This window comes from Myotis daubentonii, chromosome 13 (assembly GCF_963259705.1).
Source record: "Myotis daubentonii chromosome 13, mMyoDau2.1, whole genome shotgun sequence".
Classification (NCBI taxonomy): Eukaryota; Metazoa; Chordata; class Mammalia; order Chiroptera; family Vespertilionidae; genus Myotis; species Myotis daubentonii.
Window position 1 is genome coordinate 62,116,349 of NC_081852.1, and position 21,765 is coordinate 62,138,113.

The 21,765-nt window shown below is 58.4% G+C and overlaps 1 protein-coding gene across 2 annotated transcripts in view; it reads left to right on the top strand.

Moving 5' to 3' along the window:
• Positions 1-21,765, top strand: part of ADAM12 (ADAM metallopeptidase domain 12) — a 154,555-nt gene that overhangs the window by 73,310 nt on the left and 59,480 nt on the right. For both annotated transcript variants that reach the window (XM_059661733.1, XM_059661732.1), the window contains exons 4-5: positions 15,660-15,738; positions 18,753-18,829. In XM_059661733.1, coding sequence (XP_059517716.1) covers positions 15,660-15,738; positions 18,753-18,829 — 156 coding nt within the window. The remainder of the gene's footprint in view (positions 1-15,659; positions 15,739-18,752; positions 18,830-21,765) is intronic.

The window sequence follows — 21,765 nt, forward strand, 5'->3', positions numbered from 1 at the left end:
TTGCCGTCTTACGTCTGTAATTTTGGGGGAAAGTTTTTAAAAATACCTCCTCCCCACGCTAGCAATTATCCCAACCGGAGGGGCCTCGCCTTCGGGTTGCGAGAGGGAGACGGTGCACGCTGGGCTGTCCGCGCCTCGGATCGCAGGGTGGGGCGCGCACAGTGGGAAAGGGAGGCTGTCGGGCTCGGCCATGTCATCGGATAGTCATGAACTTCGTGCAGAAGTATAGCCCGCGGACGCGGGGGAGGGCCAGGCGGCAACCGTCCGCAAGGCCGAGATCTGGAGTCAATTAACGGGAAACAAATTAGGCAGCGATTACGGCGAGCCTGTTTGCTTTCCGAAAGGTCTCGAGAGGAAGCAAGCGTCCTCCGCAGGTAGCAGCAGTCCCGGGGGTGACTGCGCTTCGGAGCGGAATCTCTGCACCTGGGGGCGATCTCCAGCCGCAGGAGCAGCCGCCCCCCGGGACATTGCCAAGTGTCACGGCCGCGGCCCGTTCCCAGAGGGGACCCGCACGGCCTGGGCAGGCCTGGGCTCCGTGCTCATGCCCTTTGGGCTTCGTCCCATTCGCCTCCGGGCGTCCCGGGTGCTGCTCACGTAGGCCCGGACCGCCACGCCCCGCAGGCCTCCGCCCAGGCCAGGAGCAGCACCCTCTCTCTCGGCCTTCCGTGGCCTCATCGATAGGAGCCCTTGGCTCTCTGATCGTTCTGGTCCCTGCTCGCTTGGCCCACTCAGCCGTCAGCCCCCGAGGCCTGTCGATTTGCTCTGAGGACGGTTCCTTGGCTCTGTCCGTTGTCACCACCGCCGTCGTCGTATCTGGCCATTACGCCCAGGCCTTCGCCGGCAGCCCAGGTTGTTCATCTCGGGCTGCATGGCTAACTAGTAAAATAGCAGCAGTGGACGCTCTCACAGTCCGGGGGGGTGGGGGGGCAGGCGTTTCCCATCAGGGCCCTGGTCTGCAGGCGGCCCTCCCTGAGCGGCTCCAGCAGGGGCCCTCACTGCTCCACGTCCAGGGGTCGCTGGCAGCCCCTGGTGATTCTCGGCTCCCGCTGCGTGGCTAAGTCAGGGACAGCCACTCAGGAGCGTGGCCGCTGCCCTCACCCCCGGTGCTCGTGCGCCGGCGGAGCTGGTTGCGGGGGACCCCGATGAGGTCTGCTTCGGGGCAAGGCCTGTCCTGCCAATCTCAGCAGCAGGCATTCGTAGGTGGCCTTTCCCTGTCTCTGGGCTCCTCACGCCCCCTCACCCCCATCATCTCATGCCTTGAAGTCCTTTTTTCTTACTTTTTCCTGAATTGTCCTGAACCGCCCCAGACCACACCTCCATGTGGTCGGTCTGAGCACATTGGGGTCCTCAGCCTGGAAGGCAGGCACTTTTACGAGGGAGACCAGGGATTCGACCACCCCTTTCCCACCCGCCTGGCGTGGCTCAGTGGTTGAGTGTCCGCCTATGAACCAGGAGGTCACAGTTCCATTCCCGGTCAGGGCACAGGCCCGGGTTGCAGCTGGATCCCCAGTAGGGGGCGTGCAGGAGGCAGCCGATCCGATTCTCTCTCATCATTGATGTCTCTCTCCCTCTCTCTCCCCCTCTTCCTTCCTCTCTGAAATCAATAAAATAAATAAATAAATGAGACCCCTCTCCCGGCAGCAGGAAGGTGCAAAATCAGCGCGGAGGGCCTGGCACCCCTGCAGGAGCGCTCAGGGGCCCCCAACCTCCCCCTCCAGCCCAGCCCCCTGGACCCTGATCCCGAGAGTGGTGATACAGGGGACTTGCTGCGTGCGGACAGGCTGGGCAGAGTCACCTCTCCCCCAGAAACCCGCTCCTCTGTCCCCGCTACAGCGGGGAGTTCCGCCCGCGAGTGGATTGCAGGAATCGGCAGGAACCGTCTGTGCATAAGTGCGCACGGAACTGGGTGGGGCTTAAAGAAATAGAATTGAAAGAGCAGATTGTCAGGGTGAAGCCCGGACGGACCTTGAGCCGGGAATCGGGCGTGTTTCTAATGGGCTGTTCGTTTGCTTTGCCAGGACGGCTGCCAGGCGCTGGCCCTGACTGGAGGCCGGGGTGCCTGCACCCACACCGCCCGGGGGTGGGAGCAGGGACGCCGGTGAGCATCCGGCAAAGGGGCCGCGCCTGCCCGGCCTGCACATTGTCGCCTCCGCAGACCAGATGGCAAACGTTTCACTGCCAGAGCCGGGCGCCCGGAGCCTGGCCCTCGCGGGTCCGCGGGCGCAGGTGTGGGAGGGAGCGCAGGCCCCGGCCCTGCTCCTGTCGGGCCCCTAGACTGTCCTCTGATGCGTCCTTACACTCTCCCTGGACAGCTGACTTCTCAGCCGCGGCAGGTTGGGGCGAAATCTCTGAGGTGTGTCCGCAGATGCCGGCGGACATCGTGTTGTCCTGATACCCTAAAGTTACAGGTGGGATCCCCGATCAGGGCACATACAGGAAACCACCAATGAATGCATGAATGAGTGAAACAACAGATATCTCTCTCTCTCTCTCTCTCTCTCTCTCTCTCTCTCTCTCTCCCTCCCTCCCTCCCTCCCTCCCTTTCTCTGTCTCTGAAAATCCATTTTAAAAAACACCTGGCTGCTGGCTTCAGGGCGATGAAACCAGCCCTAACCAGGGTTCACCCCTGCTCCCGACAGCAATCCTTGCGACGCACCCGCCTCTGCAGTGAACACCCGACCTGCCCTCCCTGGTCCCGTCAGCAGCAGGTCCTACAGCAACCCTGGGCCAAGGTCAGCGACTGCACAGGCCGGGACGCTGACCACCTCGGGGCCCGGGTCTCTGTCGGGGCTCCCTCCGCCTTCATGGCCTGAGAGCTGACATGGGCGGGCGACCTGTGAACGGCTGCATTACCGAGAGCAGGCCTCGGGCAGCCTGCTGACCCCGCCCTCGGGAGCCAGAGGACACATCCCGGGCACCTGGCAGACGGGGCCCTGGACCAGCCGGGAGAGCCCCCATACACGGCGGGCCTCGTTCTCTGTTTCCTACGTCCCTCACTTGCTGGCCTGTTGTAGGGAGTGCCAGGGCCTCCCTGCTCAGCGGGACCTTTTAGATGTTCTGTAACCTCCCCGAGCTGGGCAGGCTGAGCCCGTGCGGGATGCTGGTCCGCATGTGCTCGTCCCGCCTACCGGGCTGCCCCCTCCCACCTAGCGGGAAGGACAGCTGAGGGGCGCAGCATCCGGGACCCGGCAGGCGTGTGGGCTCATTCCTCTGCACCCAGGCGAGCATCACGGGGCAGCTCAGAGGAGCTTAATCCCATGGCGCTGGCAGTGCCGTGTCTGGCTCATTCCCACCTGATGCCCTTGTCTGTGCCCACCATGCAGGCCCCGCCTCCTGTGGGCGGTCTCCTTGAAGTCACCTTGAAGTCCTGAGGGTGGCCTCGCTTGGCCAGCTCCCTCAAGGGCAGGATGGGCATGGCCTCGGGCGAATTTCCAGCCCTGGCACCTGACCCGGCTCCGGCCTGGCCGGGCTCCACGCCAGCGCCCGCTGTATACAGACAGCACCCGACCATTCGCCGAGGCCCCAACGCCTGTGTTTTGGTTTCCGCGGCTTTGAGCAGGAGCTGGAAAGAAGGTCAAAACCATTTTCTGAAACATCCCCAGCAGCAAGGGAGGCCCTTGATGTTCCATCTGCAGCATCACATTTGTTTTTTATTTCCTTTCCTTCCCGGCCGGGGAGCGCTGGGAAAAGAGACGGCAGGAGGACAATAAACATCTCGCGGAGGCTGGCACAGGCGCCCTCCCCGCCTCCGTGGGGCCGCACCAGGGCAGGTCCCAGGGCGCAGCGTCCGTAAGCGTAAAGCAGCGCCTGAACCTTAGGTGAGAGTCGGCGGCGGCGCTGGCTTTGTCCTACGCCCATGCCAGCTGCTGCGCGTGGGGGGGGGGGGTGCTGGGCGCTGGCATTTCATGTTTTGAGCCTCGCCTGGCCCTGGAGGGAGAGCAGGTGGTGGTGTCTTGATCATCTGCTGTCCATGTGCACAGGGAAGGGGGTGGCTGCTCGGGACTTGAACTCGGATCTTCCCGGGACCGTCCGTACGTTCTGCTCAGCTGCTGCGGGCTGCTGTGGTCCGTGCCGCAGAGCTGTCCGCAGATACTCGGGAGGCGGCCGTCGCGAGTGAGGCCCACAGACAGGTCGCCGCGTTCTGAAGGCGCCCAGACACTGCGCTCCTGACAACACCGGGCGCGGCAGCGTCGGGTTCCGCGCTGAACCCTGCATCCCAGGGCGGGGAAGGCCCTGCCAGTTTCTGAAACGCGATACGGCATTTGTCATTTCTTCATAAAACCTGGAATTCTGACGCCTCAGTAAATCATATTTGGGAGGCGAGTGTAACAATGATGTTTAAGCACGAAACCCGAGCAGGACTCGTGCGCGTGGGGCCGTGTTAAAACCTGGAGGCCACTTTTCTATGACACTCGAGGCCTGTGGGCCTGCTGGGGAGGGACCCCCCTCATTAGCGAGGAGAAGCAACAGCACCTGGGCCGCTTGGTTTGTTGGTGTTATCGAACAGCTGCTGATGTGAAAAAGCAACATTTTTAAGATATATTTCTTATTGTTTTCAGAGAGGAAGGGAGAGGGAGAGAGAGAGAGAAACATCAGTGATGAGAGAGAATCATGGATCCACTGCCTCCTGCACGCCCCACACTGGGGATCAAGCCCCCAACCCGGGCCTGTGCCCCGACCGGGAATCGAACCCTGACCTCTGGGTTCATAGGTTGACATTCAACCCCCGAGCCGCGCCGGCCGGGCCATAACAAAATGAACGTAGTGGCACCGCAACAGTGGAGAGTGCGTCTACCTGGGGGTTCGGTGCAGACGCTGTCTGGGTTGAGCGGGCACTGGGGGAGGCAGAGAGGGGGTCCTGGCGGGGGCGGAAGTATATCCCTTTGGCAGCGGGAGGGGGGGTGGGGGGGGCAAGGTTCCGGTCTTGGTGTGGATTTGGTTGGACTAAATCCGGATGCCGCGGCCCGTGCCTTCCAATATCAAATAGAAATGTTATTCTCCTTTCTGAGGAACGCAAGCGCGAGGTAAGGACCGCAGGCGCGTCAGGGGAGAATGTTAGCGGGTTCCCGTGTTACACTCTCTCTTCATAAACATGGATTTAGGGAGTGAATCGCGATGCCCAGTGTTAGCGATAGTCACGGGACTCACGGTGGATTCTCGCACACGTCCAGGTGCACTGCCGAACGCCTGTGTTTAGGTTCCGGAATAGCCTATCGAAGTCACCGTGGCGTCCCCAGCACCCAGCCTGGCATTGACAGCCACTCAGTATTTATGACATCGATGAACGCGGAAGACTGGCCGCAGTCAAAGGCAGAAAGCGTATGTGTGGCTTCGTGACGTTCTGCAGCGTTCAGAGGGTCCGACCCGCTTCCTCCCACAGCGCCCCAACAGTTCTCAACTGCTTGCGCTTCTCTCGGGCTGGATTGGGGGGGCTCTGCCTGTTGGTAGGTTTACGTATTGGTCACCCCGCACAGTTACAGAACTCTTTATTGTGTACATTCCGGGTGCACGGCATTGTCTTCGACATGTGGACACCCTGCAGGGAGCGCCCCCGATGGCGCTGGGCACCCCTTCCTCTTGCCCGTCCCCCCTGTCCCGTCCCCTCTGGCAACCACCATCTGCTCTCCGTGCCATGGCGTTCGTTTCTGTTTCGTTTGTTCACTTGTTTCTTTTTTGGGTTCCACATCTGCGTGAAATTACACGGTACTTGCCTCCCTCCTTCGACTCGTTTCACTCAGCTCTGTGCCCTGCAGGTCCCTCCACGTGGCCACCAGTGGCAGGACCTGGAACCGTAAAAGCCCTAGAAAACATAGCCGGCCACATCTCACTGATGTTCCCGTGGCTCCGGCTTCGAAGCCAAGAGACCCAGAAGCAAAAATAACCAAGCGGGACCTCAGCAAACCGCACAGCTTCTGCGCGTCAGAGGAGCCCCTCGTGGAACACAAAGGCAGCCTCCTGGGCGGGGCAGAGATTTCAAACTCCACACCCAACAGAGGGCTAACGTCCCCAGTAAACGGCTCCGACAGCGCAGCGCCCAGAAAAGCAGCAGCCCCGTTAAGACATGGCGGGAATCTGGATAGATCTCTCTCCGAAGGAGACGTACAGATGGCCCCAGGCACCGGGGACCATAGCGGGGTACTGGTCTCTAGTTTGCCTGTGTCACATCCTCACCTGGCATTTGGCCTCGGCATCGGGGTGATGCTGGCTTCTTCAAATGAGTTTGGAAGCACTTCCTCCTCTCCGGTGTTTGGGAAGAGTTTGGGAAGGATTGGCATTCATTTCGCTTTAAATGTTTGGTAGGTTTCACCGGTGACGCCCTCCGGCCCCAGGCCTTCGTGTTGGGAGGTTTCTCATGATGGAGTGGGTCTCCTTCCTGGTCGCTGGTTTGTGCAGAGTGTGTGTTTCTTCCTGACTCAGTCTCGGGAGGGTGCGTGTTTCTAGGAACTGGTCCATTTTTATAGGTTATTCAATGTGTTGGCGTGTAATTATTCACAGGAGTCTCTGCGAATCCTATGGAGAGCTGTCATATCCGTTGTCATGTCTCTTCTTTCATTTCTGATTTAATATGTTTTGAGTCTTTTAATTTTTTTTTCTTAAATATATTTTTATTAATTTCAGAGAGAAAGGGAGAGGGAGAGAGAGAGAGAGAGATAGAAACATCAATGATGAGAGAGAATCATTGATCGGCTGCCTCCTGCACGCCCCCCACTGGGGATCGAGCCTGCAACCAGGGCATGTGCTCTTGACCGGAATCAAACCCTTGAGTCCGCAGGCCGATGCTCTATCCACTGAGCTAAACCAGCTAGGGCTAATTTTTTTTTTTTTTTAGTGTAACTAAAAGTTTGTCGATTTTGATTACCTTTTCAAAAACCAGATCCTGGTTTTGCTGACCTTTGCTGTTGCTCCTCTGGTCTTTAGTTCATTTATTTCCCCTCTAACTTTTCTCATTCCCTCCCTGCTGTTAGCTCTGGGCTTAGTTTGTTCTTCCCCTCTCCCCCATTTCCTTAAGGTGTAAAGTTAGGTTGTTTATTTGAGGTCTTTCTATTTTCCTAATGTAAACTTCCCTCTTGGAACTGCTACCTCTTGAACAGACACAACTTCGGTCAGGGACAGTGACAGGTTCCCACACACCCACTCCGATTCGTGAATTAAATCACCGTCACGCTGGTTAGGGGCTGCCTGAGTGGGCGCCGCCAGCCCCAAACCTCACGCAACGGGCACATCTCTGCTCCTTGCAAGGCGCTCGCAGGAACATCCTTTCAAAATGTGCCGATGGCATCTTTTGATCTCCTCGGGTTTTGCTGTTCTGTCCCAGCCTGTGCTTTTGTTGTTCTGGAGCTTTGGGTATCATAAAAAGGAGGGTCAGAAGTAAACAACTTTTATAGGCACACACGGAACTGTGTTGCTTTTTTAGATATTGCTCTTCTACATGAAAGAGACTCAGACTTGTGTAAGTTTTCCGTTGCTGTTTACAGAAATCCCTTGAAGATTTTTATCAAAAATAACAATATCGGTGTCCTCCAGCGAGGACTTGGATAAGCCAAAGACAAATACAGAGAGGGTTGCTCTAGTTCTAGCACGGTGGGTTGATTTGAATTTAATGTATAAAACTCCCTCAATTCCATGGAAACATGAACGGCTTCCAGTACCATGCGACTGTAAGCTGCACTCCTCTGACGCGGTGCCTGTGTTCTGTCTTTGTTTTCCCTGTTTGAGGTTACGGTTATTCTCTGCACTGGAGGCCAGGTGCCGTTGTCACAGGAAAGCTCTCTGAGACGCCGTGATGTTGGGCTTGGTCTAAGGTGGGTGCTGCGATACTGACACGGCCGTTTTTTCATGTCAGTGATTGCCATAAACAAGGCACAGACGCTCAGTCATTGTTCGCAAAAAGGATTTCCAAAATTAAATTAGAGGCTAAACTTCTATGAAGGGACACCTAGCGATTCTTATGTAATAAAGCTGAATTAAGCCCTAACCAGTTGGGCTCAGTGGATAGAGCATCGGCCTGCGGACTCAAGGGTCCCGGGTTCGATTCCGGTCAAGGGCATGGGCCTTGGTTGCGGGCACATCCCCAGTGGGGAGTGTGCAGGAGGCAGCTGATGGATGTTTCTCTCTCATCGATGTTTCTAACTCTCTATCCCTCTCCCTTCCTCTCTGGAAAAAAATCAATAAAATATATTTTTAAAAAAATAAAGCTGAATGAAGAGGCCAGAGATCTGGGTGGTGTGTTGCTTGTGTCCAAGTCGCTCTGGCCAAGTGCAAAGCCTTCCGCCCTCATTGGCCAAAGGCCGGGTGAGGAAAGGGGCGTTGGCAGCAGCCGAATGCCATGCCCACCCTCGGTGCGGACAGCCAGGCTGGGCGTTCGGGATCTTGTTGTTTTATTCTCTTCATTCATTACATTGTGTTTATTTATTCATTTTTGTTTATTTGCAGATTGGTATCTAACTTCTCCCCAGGCTTCCTCCCCACATTCTTAAACCAAAGTGCTATTTACTTTTGTCTTTTAAATCAGGGGGAGGGATGCCGCTGGGCGGGGGGTGGGGGGGGACGGGAGGGGGGCTATTCCTATCAGAGTCTCCAATATTCAGCAGAACACCTTGAGCCAGGGTCTGGAGTCAGACTAATGTAGGCCACAGTCCTGCGTCTGCCAGTCTCTAGCTGTGTGGCCTTCGTTGTCTCTTCTAGAAAATGGGCAGAGTCGTGGGACCTTGTGAGTCTTTTGAAGTATCGAGTGAAAGTGTGCTTCGCACTCTCCAGGATACACAGCAGGCGCTCGATGGCGGTGGCCACTATCATCTATCTATCTATATAAAAGCCTAACATGCAAATTGTCCACGAGGGAGTTTGACCGGGAGACCGGGCGTTCGATTGGTTGCTATGATGAATGCTGACCACCAGGGGGTGGTGCAGGATGAAGGAAGGCCCCAGCCAGCAGATGGCAGCCAGGGAAGGGAGGCCCTGGCTGGCAGCCAGAAGGCACTGATTAGCCCTGATCGACAGCTGGGCCTAGGGACCCTACCTGTGCACGAATTTCATGCACCGGGCCTCTAGTTCTGTAATAATAGTCATCAGTTCCCCATATCGCTGGCGCCTAATCTCCTACCTACTGACCCTTTAATTCTCTTGCATTGACAACGCTGTGCTGTCCTCTGCTTTCCTCCTCGGTAAAGTAATTCTGCATTTTTGCAAGTATTTCTTGTCAACCCAGACTCTCCTTTCATAAAGGCCCTCATAAACCTTTCCCACAATGCAGCTGGGGCGAAGGGAGCCATAAATGAATAGCAGGTGCATTCGACCAGGCTACCCACCCCCTCCTATCTCCCTCTGCGTTGGCTTACTCCTCCTTAAAAACGTTATACGGCGACTGCTTCATACAGCCCCGCACCGAAGGGACGTCGCTTCCTGAAGTGATGGGGGCCCTTTTCTGAAAGACGAGGAGCCAGGACGCCAGGTGTCTGCTTGCTTCCCTCTGGGGCTTGGGGTCCTCAGCCCATTGACTGCGCCCCGAGGCATCGCCTTCTGTTTACGCACGTTCATCTCCAGACTTCAGGAGGCAGCGCTGTTCTTAAGGGCCTTTCTGAATTAAGTTTTTATGCCAATTCATTTCCTGTAAGGTCATTCCTTTTCGGCTAAAAGGAGATGATCGTAGTTTAGTTACAGTCCTGCTCTTCAGACAGTTGGAACAATAGAATTGTTTCACTCTGACACACAAATAATCCGGAATGTACTGAATCCGGCGACTGACTCGATCTGGACACAAGCTAAAATGGGGCCTAGACCCGCGGTTCGGATTCTCAAAACGGCATCGCCTGCCATTCTGGCTTCGGGTGCCCCCTCTCCCCTCTGTGCCCCTCACACTTCATCTGGGGTCTGCATTTAAAGTGAGGGTTCACACCACATCCTGTCAGATGTGAACGAGCCCCCTGAGCGCCGTGTGTGTGTGTGTGTGTGTGTGTGTGTGTGTGTGTGTGTATCAGCTCCACGCGAGGGAGAACACAGCCAGGGCTCTGAATCGTGCTGTGGGCACAGCGCCCTTTGCCCTTCTCCCTGGAGTCGTGAACCTTTGCCTCGGGCGGGAGGGGCCTGCGCAGGCCTTGGATGCACGTTAATTCACGCGGCTCTTGCAGCCAGAGTCCCGGGAATATTCTTGGCTTTGCTGGGGCCAGCTCTGCAGTTGTTCTGTGTGCCGATGACCTCACTGAGCTAACGCAGCGCGGGGTCTGTTTTATTTCATGAGCCGCCCGGTCCCCTGACCCTGGGCCCGAGGCCCCGGGCGAGCGGACTCCCCGGGAGAAGCGCTCCGTGGTGCAGGGGTGAGGGCGAGGACAGGCATGTCTTTACGCTGAGCTCACACCCGGGCGTGCAGCTCCCCACCATCCTGCTCCGGGGAGAGCTTCCAGCTCCCGTTTGCCAAAGGAAGGCACCAGAACAAGCCACCCACCTTGGAACAGAAGAGACCGCGGCTCCCTCGCGGGGCGCCGTGACCCCATAAACGCAGAACGGGATGGGGGGCCTTCCCTCTCCCTGTGCCCCCACCTGCAGGGCAGCCAGAAGCCCGGCTGGTTTTCCAAATTCTGCGCATTTCTCCTCCACACAACCCAACGGGCAGGCGTGACCCCCGCCCGACACCCCAAGTCCAAGGTCACAGTGTCAGCGTCATACTCCGAACGGGGAATTAGCTGGTTATGCCTCGTAACTCCTTGTGCTGTTCCTCAGCAGTTGTTGTTTCTGTTTGTTTTTTAAATATGTTTTTATTGATCTCAGAGAGGAAGGGAGGGAGAGAGAGAGAAGCATCCATGATGAGAGAGAATCATTGATGTGCTGCCTCCTGCACGCCCCCCACCGGGGATGGAGCCCGCAACCCGGGACTGTGCCCTGACCAGGAATCGAACCACGACCTCCCGGTTCCTAGGTCGAGGCTCAACCCCTGGGCCCTCAGTGGTTTCTGATGAGAGAGCAGGAATCCAGGGCGCTCCCAGGCGTCTCCCAGGCAAAGCGCGGACACAGCCAAAGGCACGCAGACCCGACGCTGAGCTCCTGGCACCGCGCGCGGCCTCTTCAGAAACATGTGTTTAAAATAAAAGCCCGGAGGAATCTCCTCTTGCTGTTCCAGTGGGTTGCTTGTTTTGGTTTTTATTTTTCTGAGTAATTGTTATTGTTACGATGAAATAAGAAGAAGAATTCGTAGCGCGGCCCCACGCGCAGGCGGGCCAGGCCAGGGCGAGCTGCGGTGGCCTCCATGCCCGGCGCGGCGTTCGGCGTCAGTGATGTCCTCGCTGTGTGCAGACACCACCTCCCCTGTACGCCGCCCGTTTGCTCCGGCTGTGGGTCCCTGGGAAGCGATGTGCTGGTCTGTGTGGCTGTTTCTTTTTTTTTTTTTTAATATATTTTTATTGAGGCGGCCCCCTCAGAGCCATTCATCAGGTCACACACACACACACATCAGCATGCATTTCTCAAATATGAACATTGTCTTATGAGACTGCAGTGCCATCGTCACCCCAGTTAGATGAATGGTAATTCCCCGGGACTGGCCCATAGCCACGAGTCCCGGGCCAAGCAGGGCTGTGACCCCCGGGGAGGTGAAATGTGGCTGTTTCATTTGGGCCGTGTCCACCCTCCGGGAGCAGAAAAGAGCGTGAACTTGACATTGTCTCCACCTTCCCGTTTCATCCCCGTCCCCAGTCTTCCAAGGGGCAGGACACGTCATTGCTTCCCGACCTCCCGGGAAGCGCTGACTAATCCAATAAGCGTGCAGGCGCTGAGAGTGCTTTTCCTGGAGCTATTAGGAGAGATTGCTGAGGCGGAGACGGTAAATTACATTTTAAATCATTACATTGTACCTTCCTCCCCCCCAACACAGCCTGCCCTTTTCCCCGCAGACACAGGGCGGGTTTCAGCTCCTAATGAAGAGCGCCTTTCTGGAGCCCGTGCCCAGAGCCCGAGGTTAGTGGGCCCATGATGTCACCCGGTTCCCAGCCTCGCGTGCGGGATTGCCGTGTGAACATGAAACCGTAGGTCCCATCTGAGTCCCGGTGGCCGGGTTCCTTCTAGGAAGTATTCTCTTTTTAAAAAAAGAAAGAAACCACAGTGTTGTCATCTGAGAAACAGATCCGAGGCTGGAAGCCAGAAAGATTGGATCATGTTTGCCTTTTTCTGGCCACAGCTTGTCCCAAGAAGAGAAGGGGCGTTCTGGGCCGGGTGCGTGGAGCAGGCACCGTCTCTCCCGGGCGCCCGGGCGGCTCGCGCACTTAGCAGCGAAGCCACGTGGAAGAAGTGCTAACTCTTCACCTGGGGCTGTGAGCTTGTCCTTGTCCGAGGCCGGCAGCTTTGCTAGAATGCACTCCCGTGAGGGGAACAGCAGATGAGTAGGAAGATTTCCCGAGGGGAACGGATTAGAGCTTCAGTCATACAAACCAACCCAACCCCCCCGCCCCCCGCGTGGTTTGTGGCCAGTTTTACAATGTTGAGGGTGTGATGCTTGTAGATGTGTTCCCATGGCCCAGAGTCCTGTTTTGCCACGTGTGACATCAGTCAGCCTATATGACCTGTACGCACCTTGGATGTATCTTTCCATTCCTGATCGCTACGCTCCTTCAAACACTTCCAGTGAGCACCTGCCGGGTTCCAGGCCCTCACCTCGGGGCTGAGGAGACAGGCGGTCATTAAAAAGGGAGACAGTAGCCCAAAGCATCAGGCCTGCGTAGAGCCCCTCACTTCCCACTTGTTTCTATGCTCCGGATGGAAAACGCAATTGACCGGGCAGCCCTCCAGCAGCTGCGGCGGCGTTGTCTGCGGCTGTCATCGGTGCACGTCCTGAACGGGCGGGGTCATCGGCGAGAGGAACAGCACGCTCCCGTGTAAGTGCCACGCGATTCGAGCCAAAACTCTGTCTTTGTGACTTAAAATGGAAGCAGTATATTAAGAAATTATTTTGCAGGAAACACAGTTGTCCCCTACAGTCTCCAAAATGCTGTATCAACAGTTTTATTTATTATAGTTTGTGAAACTAAATGAGAAAGAGCTGGGGAACGGGAACATGTTGTTGTTTTTTAATTCCAGGGGGAGATCGTTGTTTTGATCATTTCGAGAACGTTAGAAAACGGAGAATAACAAGAGACAACGAGGGTGAACTGGCCCGTTGTGCTCACAGGTGTACAGTTCTGCACAGTTCGGATCCCAACATGCGGACGTTATCGTCAGAGATAGTTTGAACTTGGCAGCTAAATCGAATCGAGTGCGCAGGGAAGCAGCGTGCGCCCCATTTTGCACTGAGAAAAAGTAATTCCAGGAAAAGGGGCAGAGGACTGGCTGCTGCCTGTCTCCGGACGCTCCGGACCCTGCGCTCACACGTCCTCCCGGCAGGCTGTGCTGACAGCGGCCAGGGTGAGGCCGACTTTGGAGCCACATGGAGCCTCGTTCAGTCTCCACCGGCTCGGCTGTGTGGCTTTGGACAAGTCACTCAACCTCTCTGAGTAGCTCCCTCTCCCTTGTCATGCAGGTGACAGCCACAGGGTCTGTGCCAAGTAAACTAAGAAAATGCACCTGATGCCCTGCGGTGTGCTCAGTGGATAGAGCATTGGCCCTCTGACTGAAGGGTTTCGGGTTCGATTCCGGTCAAGGGCACGTACCTGGGTTGTAGACTCGATCCCCAACCCTGGTCAGGGCTCGTGTAGGAGGCAACCAATCGATGTGCCTCTCTCACATCCATGTTTCTTTCTCTGTCTCTCCCATTCCCTTCCACTCTTTCTAAAAATCAATGGAGAAACATCCTCAGGTGAGGACTTAAGAAAAGAAGAAGGAAATGCATTACAAAGCAGGTGTCGCAGGGCCTGACACCCTGAGCCAGCAGCTGTGGGAGTTGGAGGGAGGGACAAGGCTGGGGAAGGGACAGGACAGGAACGGTGGCCGTGGCGGTGCCTGGCTCCCACTCCCCAGATCAAGAGCCTGGAGCATGAGTTCGTTACCAGCATGACTTTCCCAGGAGGAGAACAGGTAGCATGAATCCGTGCAAAGATCGAGCCCTGACAGGGGGTCCAGCAGGCTGAGGTGTAGACAATCCCCGGTCTCCGTTCTCTCCCTGGTTGTTCATCTCCTCCTCTTGCCTCATCCCTCAACGTGCTGTCTCTACAGAGTCGTCCCCGTCTGCTCTCTCCGTAAACAGTGCGGAGAGCCCGTGGTTTCGGCGTGCGGAGCCGTGGGTCAGGGTCTGGCGCTCTCACGGGAAGCCAGGGTGAGATCGCTCGGGTGGGACGCATCGGCCTGGGGCCGGACCGAGTTTCCTTTCGTCTTGTCTGCATCTGTTTGGCTCTGGCGGGGGGATGGAGCGTGTTAATAAAGAGCATTTACCTCGGGGACTCGGCACAGCGCCTCATGCGATTTAATTACGGTTCTGCATTGCGTGCTGTGTCTGTGGCTGCTCCAGGCAATGAATTCCTCCTACGAACATATCTCAGCTGAATTTCCAAGTTCCCGCAGGAGAAAGCCGCTGCCCGCGTCTGTGTAGGGTGACGTGGTCGTTTGTGGGATAATGGCTTGTGGGGGAGCAGTCTTCAGCAGGACACGGGCTTGGTCCTGTGAATACAAACGGGTTTGCTGGGGGGGGAGGGGGGAGACAGGGCGGGGGGAGGCGGCGGGGCAGCACCGGAGTGTGACTCCATTGCCAAGGGTGCCTGCTGGTGTAATTGACAAACACGGGCGGTCTCCCGGGCCTTTGCGTGAATAAGCCGCGCAGAGTATCCGGCCCTCAGACCGGACGCATGGTGTTCAAGGAAATAATGGAAAAGTTGACGCCTGACGAGTGAGCTTCCATATTGTAAGTAACCGGCGCCGACCGCAGGCTTCCCCACCCGTCGCCCTCATGGAAGTGGCTCTGAGATGGAAGCCTCGCTGTCGGGCTTGGTCTCGAGGCGCCGACAGCATCGGAAAGTCCTGGAGTAACGACGCGGGGAGCAGGACTGCCTGCGCCCACCCCCTCCGCCAGCGCGACGGCAGCTTTGCGACGAGTTTCTCTCTTTTCAGTCGATCCGGTTAGTCTGAGCGCCTGCGGGCCGGGCTGGGGTGCTTTTCTGTGATGCTGGGCCTGTGTCTGTCGTCCCCCGTTCACTGAGCGGGTGCAGCACGTTGGCCTGGCTGCTGGGCTTCGGGGCGCAGCGTCTGCCCTTGGCTCAACCCGAGGTGGGAGCAGGCAGCTCCGCAGGAACTGAGGTGCAGGGGGAAGGCTTGCAACGATGCTGGGAGAAAGGAGAGATGTTAACTCGGTCCATGGGGGGGGGGCGGGGGGAGAAAGTGCCCCCGAAGGGGAGATGAGCGGGTGTCCCTCCCGTCTCCGGCGCTGGGGAATAGCGTCCTATGGATGAGATCCATCTCCTCCGAGCGGTGGCACTAAATTACACACGGGAGAGCGTAGAGCAGGAGCATTGCAAGGTTGGTCTAAGGAGAGCAATCTGGGGGTAACTTTTTGACAGTCTGCCTCTCCTGCCTGCCTCTCCTGCCTCTCCCCAGACAGCCGCACATGGGGAGGTCCTCTGGGGGCCTCAGGAAGACGGGGTCCCCTGTAAGAAAAGGGGGGTGGGGGCCAGACCCTGGCAGTCTGCAGCCTACACATGCACAGGCACCTTCAGCAGACTCTGCACTCAGCGTGTCCTGTCTCCCCACAGAGGCCTCATTGCCAGCGGTTTCACGGAAACCCATTACCTGCAGGACGGCACGGAGGTGTCCCTCGCTCGGAACCACACGGTAAGTCCGGCGTGTGCGGCCCCCGAGATGCTGCGCTCCCGAGTCTGTGCTAAAACGCGGCAGCTGTTACCTGAGAAGCTCACAGCCCAGCGCCTTGCTGAGGCCCGAGAGGAGCTGGGTGTCACTCATGGGAGCGCTCTAGTGCCTCCAGCAAAACCTGGCCTTGGCCTGATGAGCCGGGACAGGCCTGGGAGATGTGGCTTCATTGTAGCCCGACCTCAGCACCACCTTCCAGGCACTGTGGGTGCTCACTGGGGCAATTCCCTTCTAGCCAAGGCGAGAGGGTGCCCCTAGCCCCGGTGAGCAAGTCCCTGAACTGAAGAAAGACAAGAATCCCAAGAGTGAAGACTAAAGACCAGCCCACTCCAGCCCGGCCGGCGTGGCTCGGGGGTTGAGCACTGACTTTTGACCCAGGAGGTCACGGTTTGAAGTCACACGCCCAGGTTGCGGGCTCGATCCCCAATAGGAGGAGAGGGAGGAGGCAGCCAAGCAATGATTCTCTCATCATGGATGTTTCTCTGTCCCTCTCCCTCTCCCTTCCTCTCTGAAACCAATAAGAATACATTTTAAAAAATGGTTTTAAAGCATGGAAGGAAGATTGGCGGGCTCCTGGCCGACAGAGGCAGGAACATTCGTGTGGGGCCTCCTGTAAGGGGTGAGGCTGGAGTCCTCCGGTGGGCAGGGCGGGGCGGCCGGTCTCACACGGACACGGGGAACATGAGATCTGCTTCCAGGGCGCGTTCAGTTTTGTGTTTGCCACCTCCCCGGCACACCGCCCTTCCTGGGGCATTGCTGTCCTTTTCTCATGGGGGACTAAGGGACCAGATGGACAGCGCCCACCGCCGCCAGGTCTCGTGGGAGGGCCGAGGGCCACGCACGCAGCACCTCGGAGGCCGGCCCGGACGCCACGCGTTGTCTCTGAGGGGTGGCGACGGCGTGTCTTCTGCTTCCCGTGGTGTCGCGTGCGTGGGGGAGGAGGTCCCCTTCTCCTTTCTCCTCCTTTCGCCACGAGGTGACCGTGCGGCAAACGGCCTCGCCTTCCCTCTGCTCACTCCCTCGGTCCCCCGGGCAGGGGCTTTGCAGGGAGGGGCTGGAGGGGCAGCTGGACCCCCCTGAGCCTTCCTGCTGATGGGGAGACCTGCTTTGGCAAGGCCCCGAGGCCGCCCTCCCGACTCCCTTGGTGACTGAGACTCCCGACGACCTGCAGCCGCCTGCCCGGGTGGGTCCTGCGGCGGGGCAGGCAATGGGGGGGGGGGGGAGGGCCTTGGGGTTTTCCGGAGCCTCGCTTCCCCCCAGGTGTGCATTGGCCCCTGTCAGAATATCCCAGACGCCCCCCATTTGGAGGTCATGAAGCCTCCCCCGACCTGGACTCTGGCTTCAGTGGGGGACGCGTTGGAGCCGGGGCCGTGGGGGGCGGACAGGCACCCCCACCTGGGAGCGAGCAGCACGCAGTCCTCTCACTACATGATGCTGCTCTCCTTGCGGCTCACCTGGCCTCTCCCGGCCTCAGTGCCCTCTGAGCCGCCAGGGTTCCGGCGAGGCGCTGGGGGGGGGAGGGGGGGACAGGGGGGGCCCTCCAGCGGACGCCAGCCAGAGTCCGGGCCTCGGGCTGTCTTCCACCGTGAGGCCACCAGGCAGCTCTGGGAGTTTTGTTTTTACTGAATCAGCTGAAAACAGAAAGAAATGTGCTGACTCATCGCCTTACCCGGCAAGCCAGCGCCCAGTGGATCTTCCCACATTTAAATTATGGATCAAATGAAAAGCCCTTGCGGGCGGCAGTCTTTTTCCAATCTCTCCACCATCCGTGCGAGCTGGCTGCCGAGCAGAGCGGTGGCTGGTTCTCATTTGGGGATCGATCGCCCGCCTGTCATCTCCCCGTCGCCCGACACGATGCGCCGTGTGGACTTCATCCTCCGCTGGCCACGTCCGAGGGGCGATCCGGGTTTGTGTTGTCCCTTTGAACACGGCCTGCGGGAGACCGTGCAGTCGTTTATGCTGCTTACATCCCGAAGGCAATTCCGGGAAAGGCCGCCGTCACCCCCAGACAGTCTCCTTAGCGCATTCGTCTGCTGCCCACGTGTTCACCGAGCACCTCCAGGGGCCGGGCGAGGAGACCGCCCGAGAGGATGGCAGGGGTGAGGACAGGGCCGCACGGGGCCGGCCCCGAGGTCGGCCCTCTACCCTCCTTCCAGCAGACGTGGCTCTCGCTAGCGCCGGAGCCCAGCAGCCGGGCCCGGGTGAGCCTCTTCTTCCTCCTGGGGTTGCTTGGTCCCTCCGACGACACAGCCCTTTGCCGCGGGCCACACGCCCATCACCCAGAGGGCGCGAGGGAGGCGTGTGGGGCCCCCACGTCTCGCCAGGCAGCCCCCTCTCCTGGGGCTGCAGCAGGACCTCTGTTCGGCGGGAAGACCAGCCCGGGTCCCGGACAGAAGCCCCTCACCAGGAGGCGCTGTGCCGTGGCTCCCTGGGCAGTGACCTTGCTCACGAGGGGGCGTCCCGGGCCTGTCACATGGGGACTTCGCACTTAGACGCAGAAGGCGTCTCGGTTTCCCTTTCCTTCCGAGCTGACATGTCCCTCTCAGCCGGGCAGTTCGGTGAGGGCCCCTCTCTCCAGCCCCCACTCCCATCGGCTTCTCTGCTTCCATTTGCCTAGACTTAGAGGACCTGGCATTACGCCCACCGTGTCCTTACCCCCCAGCGCGCCTCATCTCATGACAGGCAGTTTGCATGAGGGTGACACGGAGGTCCATGCGCTTGTCCTGGGGCCGGGTTTTATACGTGTCCGGCCCAGGGCTTCCTGATGGGGGTTAGAGAGCAGAAGGGCCTGGGTCCGTTGTCCGACCCTGCGGGCGCTCTGGCCCTAGGTCCCAGCTGGGTCACGAGGGGCTCAGCATTTAATGTTAAGGCTCCTCGTTGGATGTTTCAGGCAACAGGGAATCCAATGCTGTCGGTAAGACAAGCAGAGATGGTACGTGGGGTTGGATGTTGTGACAGCCGCTTTCTCCTCCTTTCAGGGTCATTGTTACTACCACGGGCACGTGCAAGGACGCCCCGGCTCCACGGCCAGTCTCAGCACCTGCTCCGGTCTCAGGTGAGTGGCCAGGCAGCGGCTCCCAGCTGTCCTTCCTCCCCCGTTTCCCCTGGTGGCGGCTCACCTCCCCTGGCCAGACGGGAGGCCTCGCCCACCAGCCCCCAGTGCAGCTGGCCCGGCCTCACGGTTTCTCCCTCGGCGCCTCTGTCCCCGCTGATCCCGCCCAGAAGGTGGGCAGGGGCTGAACTGGCTGAGTCTGGGTGTCCAGGGATTTGGAACCATCTGTCATTCACGGGACTCGAGTGCGTGACAACTCCTGGTGAGGAAAGACAGGATGTGACATCGGGTGGCAGTTAAGCTGCTCGCTTAATGAAAATAAGGAGGAAAGGAGCCGACCTGTCCCAGACCCAGTCGTGTGGAGTAAGGCGGGGGCACAGGGGCTTTTGCGATGAGGCGGAGGCACAGAGCAAGAAACAGTCACCTCCCCCGACATGCCCACCTGCTCCCCGGCCCCCCTTAGGACACCCCCGTGGAATGTCCATGGCTCCCCCACACTCTGGTCTCTCATTGGCTCTCGTGCTTCGCGGCCCTCCCCCCGCTGTGAGCACCAAGCCCACAGGCATCTCGTGAGCATCAGCGCACAGACCCCACGCTGATGGGAGAGGGCTGAGCTGCTGTGGTTTGTAATGAGGCAGACGTCCAGTCCTGGGCACAAAACCCCGAGTCCCCGTGACCTGGTTCATCCATAGAGGCCACACTCCCACCCTCCCAGCCCCCGGCCAGCACAGGAGCTCCTGGAGGGAGAGACGGTCCCCAGTCCTGCTTGTCCTCTTGCTCGGCTCCTACCAGACATCTGGTACCAGGGGCCTCGGGGCCGCGCCATTCTGGCCAGGGTTCTGACCGCTGTCCTTCCTTCCTCTTCCCCTGGAGACATGCGTTCTGCCAGCCTGTGCACACGGCTGTGGGAGCCCAGGTCTCCGCCCTGAGGACTGCAAGGTCACGTCTCAGCTCTCCCCGGCCCCACTCTCACTCGGAGCTTGAAATGTCCAAATCCCACCCTCCCCGGGGTCCCCACTGGCTCCCCTCAGAAGGGACCCCTTTCCAGGAAAGGCCCCGCCCATCTCCGCTCCTGGGCTCAGCCGTGGGATGCTTTAGCCTCCCTCCTGCCCCCGCCCCCACCCCCACTGCGCCGCCCCCATCATCTCTCCTTAAACATCTCTCGGCACCACCCTAACTCAACCCTCTGGGATTTCTAAATTGCCTCCCACCCGTGTTTCCTGCCTCCACCCTTTCCCTCGAAACCTCGCACACATTCCGGAAGGTCGTGTTTCAAAACTATGGCCTGATCCTATCGTAGGGACGGCCCCACCCTGCGCTCAAAACCACGCGGCTCCCCGGGGCCTCCCGCCCGTGCTCCCCTTCAGTCCTGCAGACGGTTACTGATCACCTGCTTACACACTCATCACCTGCTTACACACTCATCACCTGCTTACACACTCATCACCTGCTTACACGCTGATCACCTGCTTACACACTCCTCACCTGCTTACACACTTATCACCTGCTTACACACTCCTCACCTGCTTACACACTTATCACCTGCTCACACGCTGATCACCTGCTTACACGCTCCTCACCTGCTTACACACTGATCACCTGCTTACACACTCCTCACCTGCTTACACACTTATCACCTGCTCACACGCTGATCACCTGCTTACACGCTCCTCACCTGCTTACACGCTGATCACCTGATTACACGCTCCTCACCTGCTTACACGCTCCTCACCTGCTTACACGCTCCTCACCTGCTTACACACTTATCACCTGCTCACACGCTGATCACCTGCTTACACGCTCCTCACCTGCTTACACGCTGATCACCTGATTACACGCTCCTCACCTGCTTACACACTCCTCACCTGCTTACACACTCCTCACCTGCTTACACGCTGATCACCTGCTTACACGCTCCTCACCTGCTTACACGCTGATCACCTGCTTACACGCTGATCACCTGCTTACACACTCCTCACCTGCTTACACACTTATCACCTGCTCACACGCTGATCACCTGCTTACACGCTCCTCACCTGCTTACACGCTGATCACCTGATTACACGCTCCTCACCTGCTTACACGCTCCTCACCTGCTTACACGCTCCTCACCTGCTTACACACTTATCACCTGCTTACACACTCCTCACCTGCTTACACACCGAACACCTGCTTATACACTCTCATCACCTGCTTACACACCGATCACCTGCTTACACACTCCTCACCTGCTTACACACTCATCACCTGCGGAGCAGCCAGTCCCACCAGGACTGGGAGGTGGAAACAGCGAGGAAGATGCTCCCCGTGTGTAGAAAACAGCCAGACACACTGATTTTGTTGTTGTTAATCCTCACTCGAGGATATTTTTCCATTGATTTTTAGAGAGAGTGGAAAAGGGAGGGAAAGACAGAGAGACATCGATGTGAGAGAGACACATCCATTGGCTGCCTCCCGCATGCGTCCGACCGGGACTGGGGGTCGCATCTGCCACCCAGGTACCTGCCCTTGGCTGGGAGTTGAACCTGCAGCCGCTGGGTTTGTGGACCAGCGCTCTCCCCACTGAGCAGCACCGGCCAGGCTAAAGCTGTGACTTTGAAGGGGGCCTGGCGAGGCGCTCTCTCCATAAGCCAGCTGCTGTGACATTGTGGATGGTCCGTCGTAACTACTCCTGAAACCTTTTGTAACAGCTCACCATTGCACCTCGTTGGGCGCCGCCCAAACCTGGTAGCAAATTACACTGGGGTGGGAACCGGGGGCGAGAGATGTCTGCACGTGGCCCCAGGAGCCGGCGAGCGCTGCGCGTGGGGGGGAGCGGGTGGCTGTGTGGATGGTGCGGGAGTAGCTCACGTGGAATTACGCACTGCGCGTCAGACGTGGCGCGGGCCGCTGGCTCTGCTGTGAGTTCCTCGGGAAAGGACGGCGCTTCAGTCCGCGCA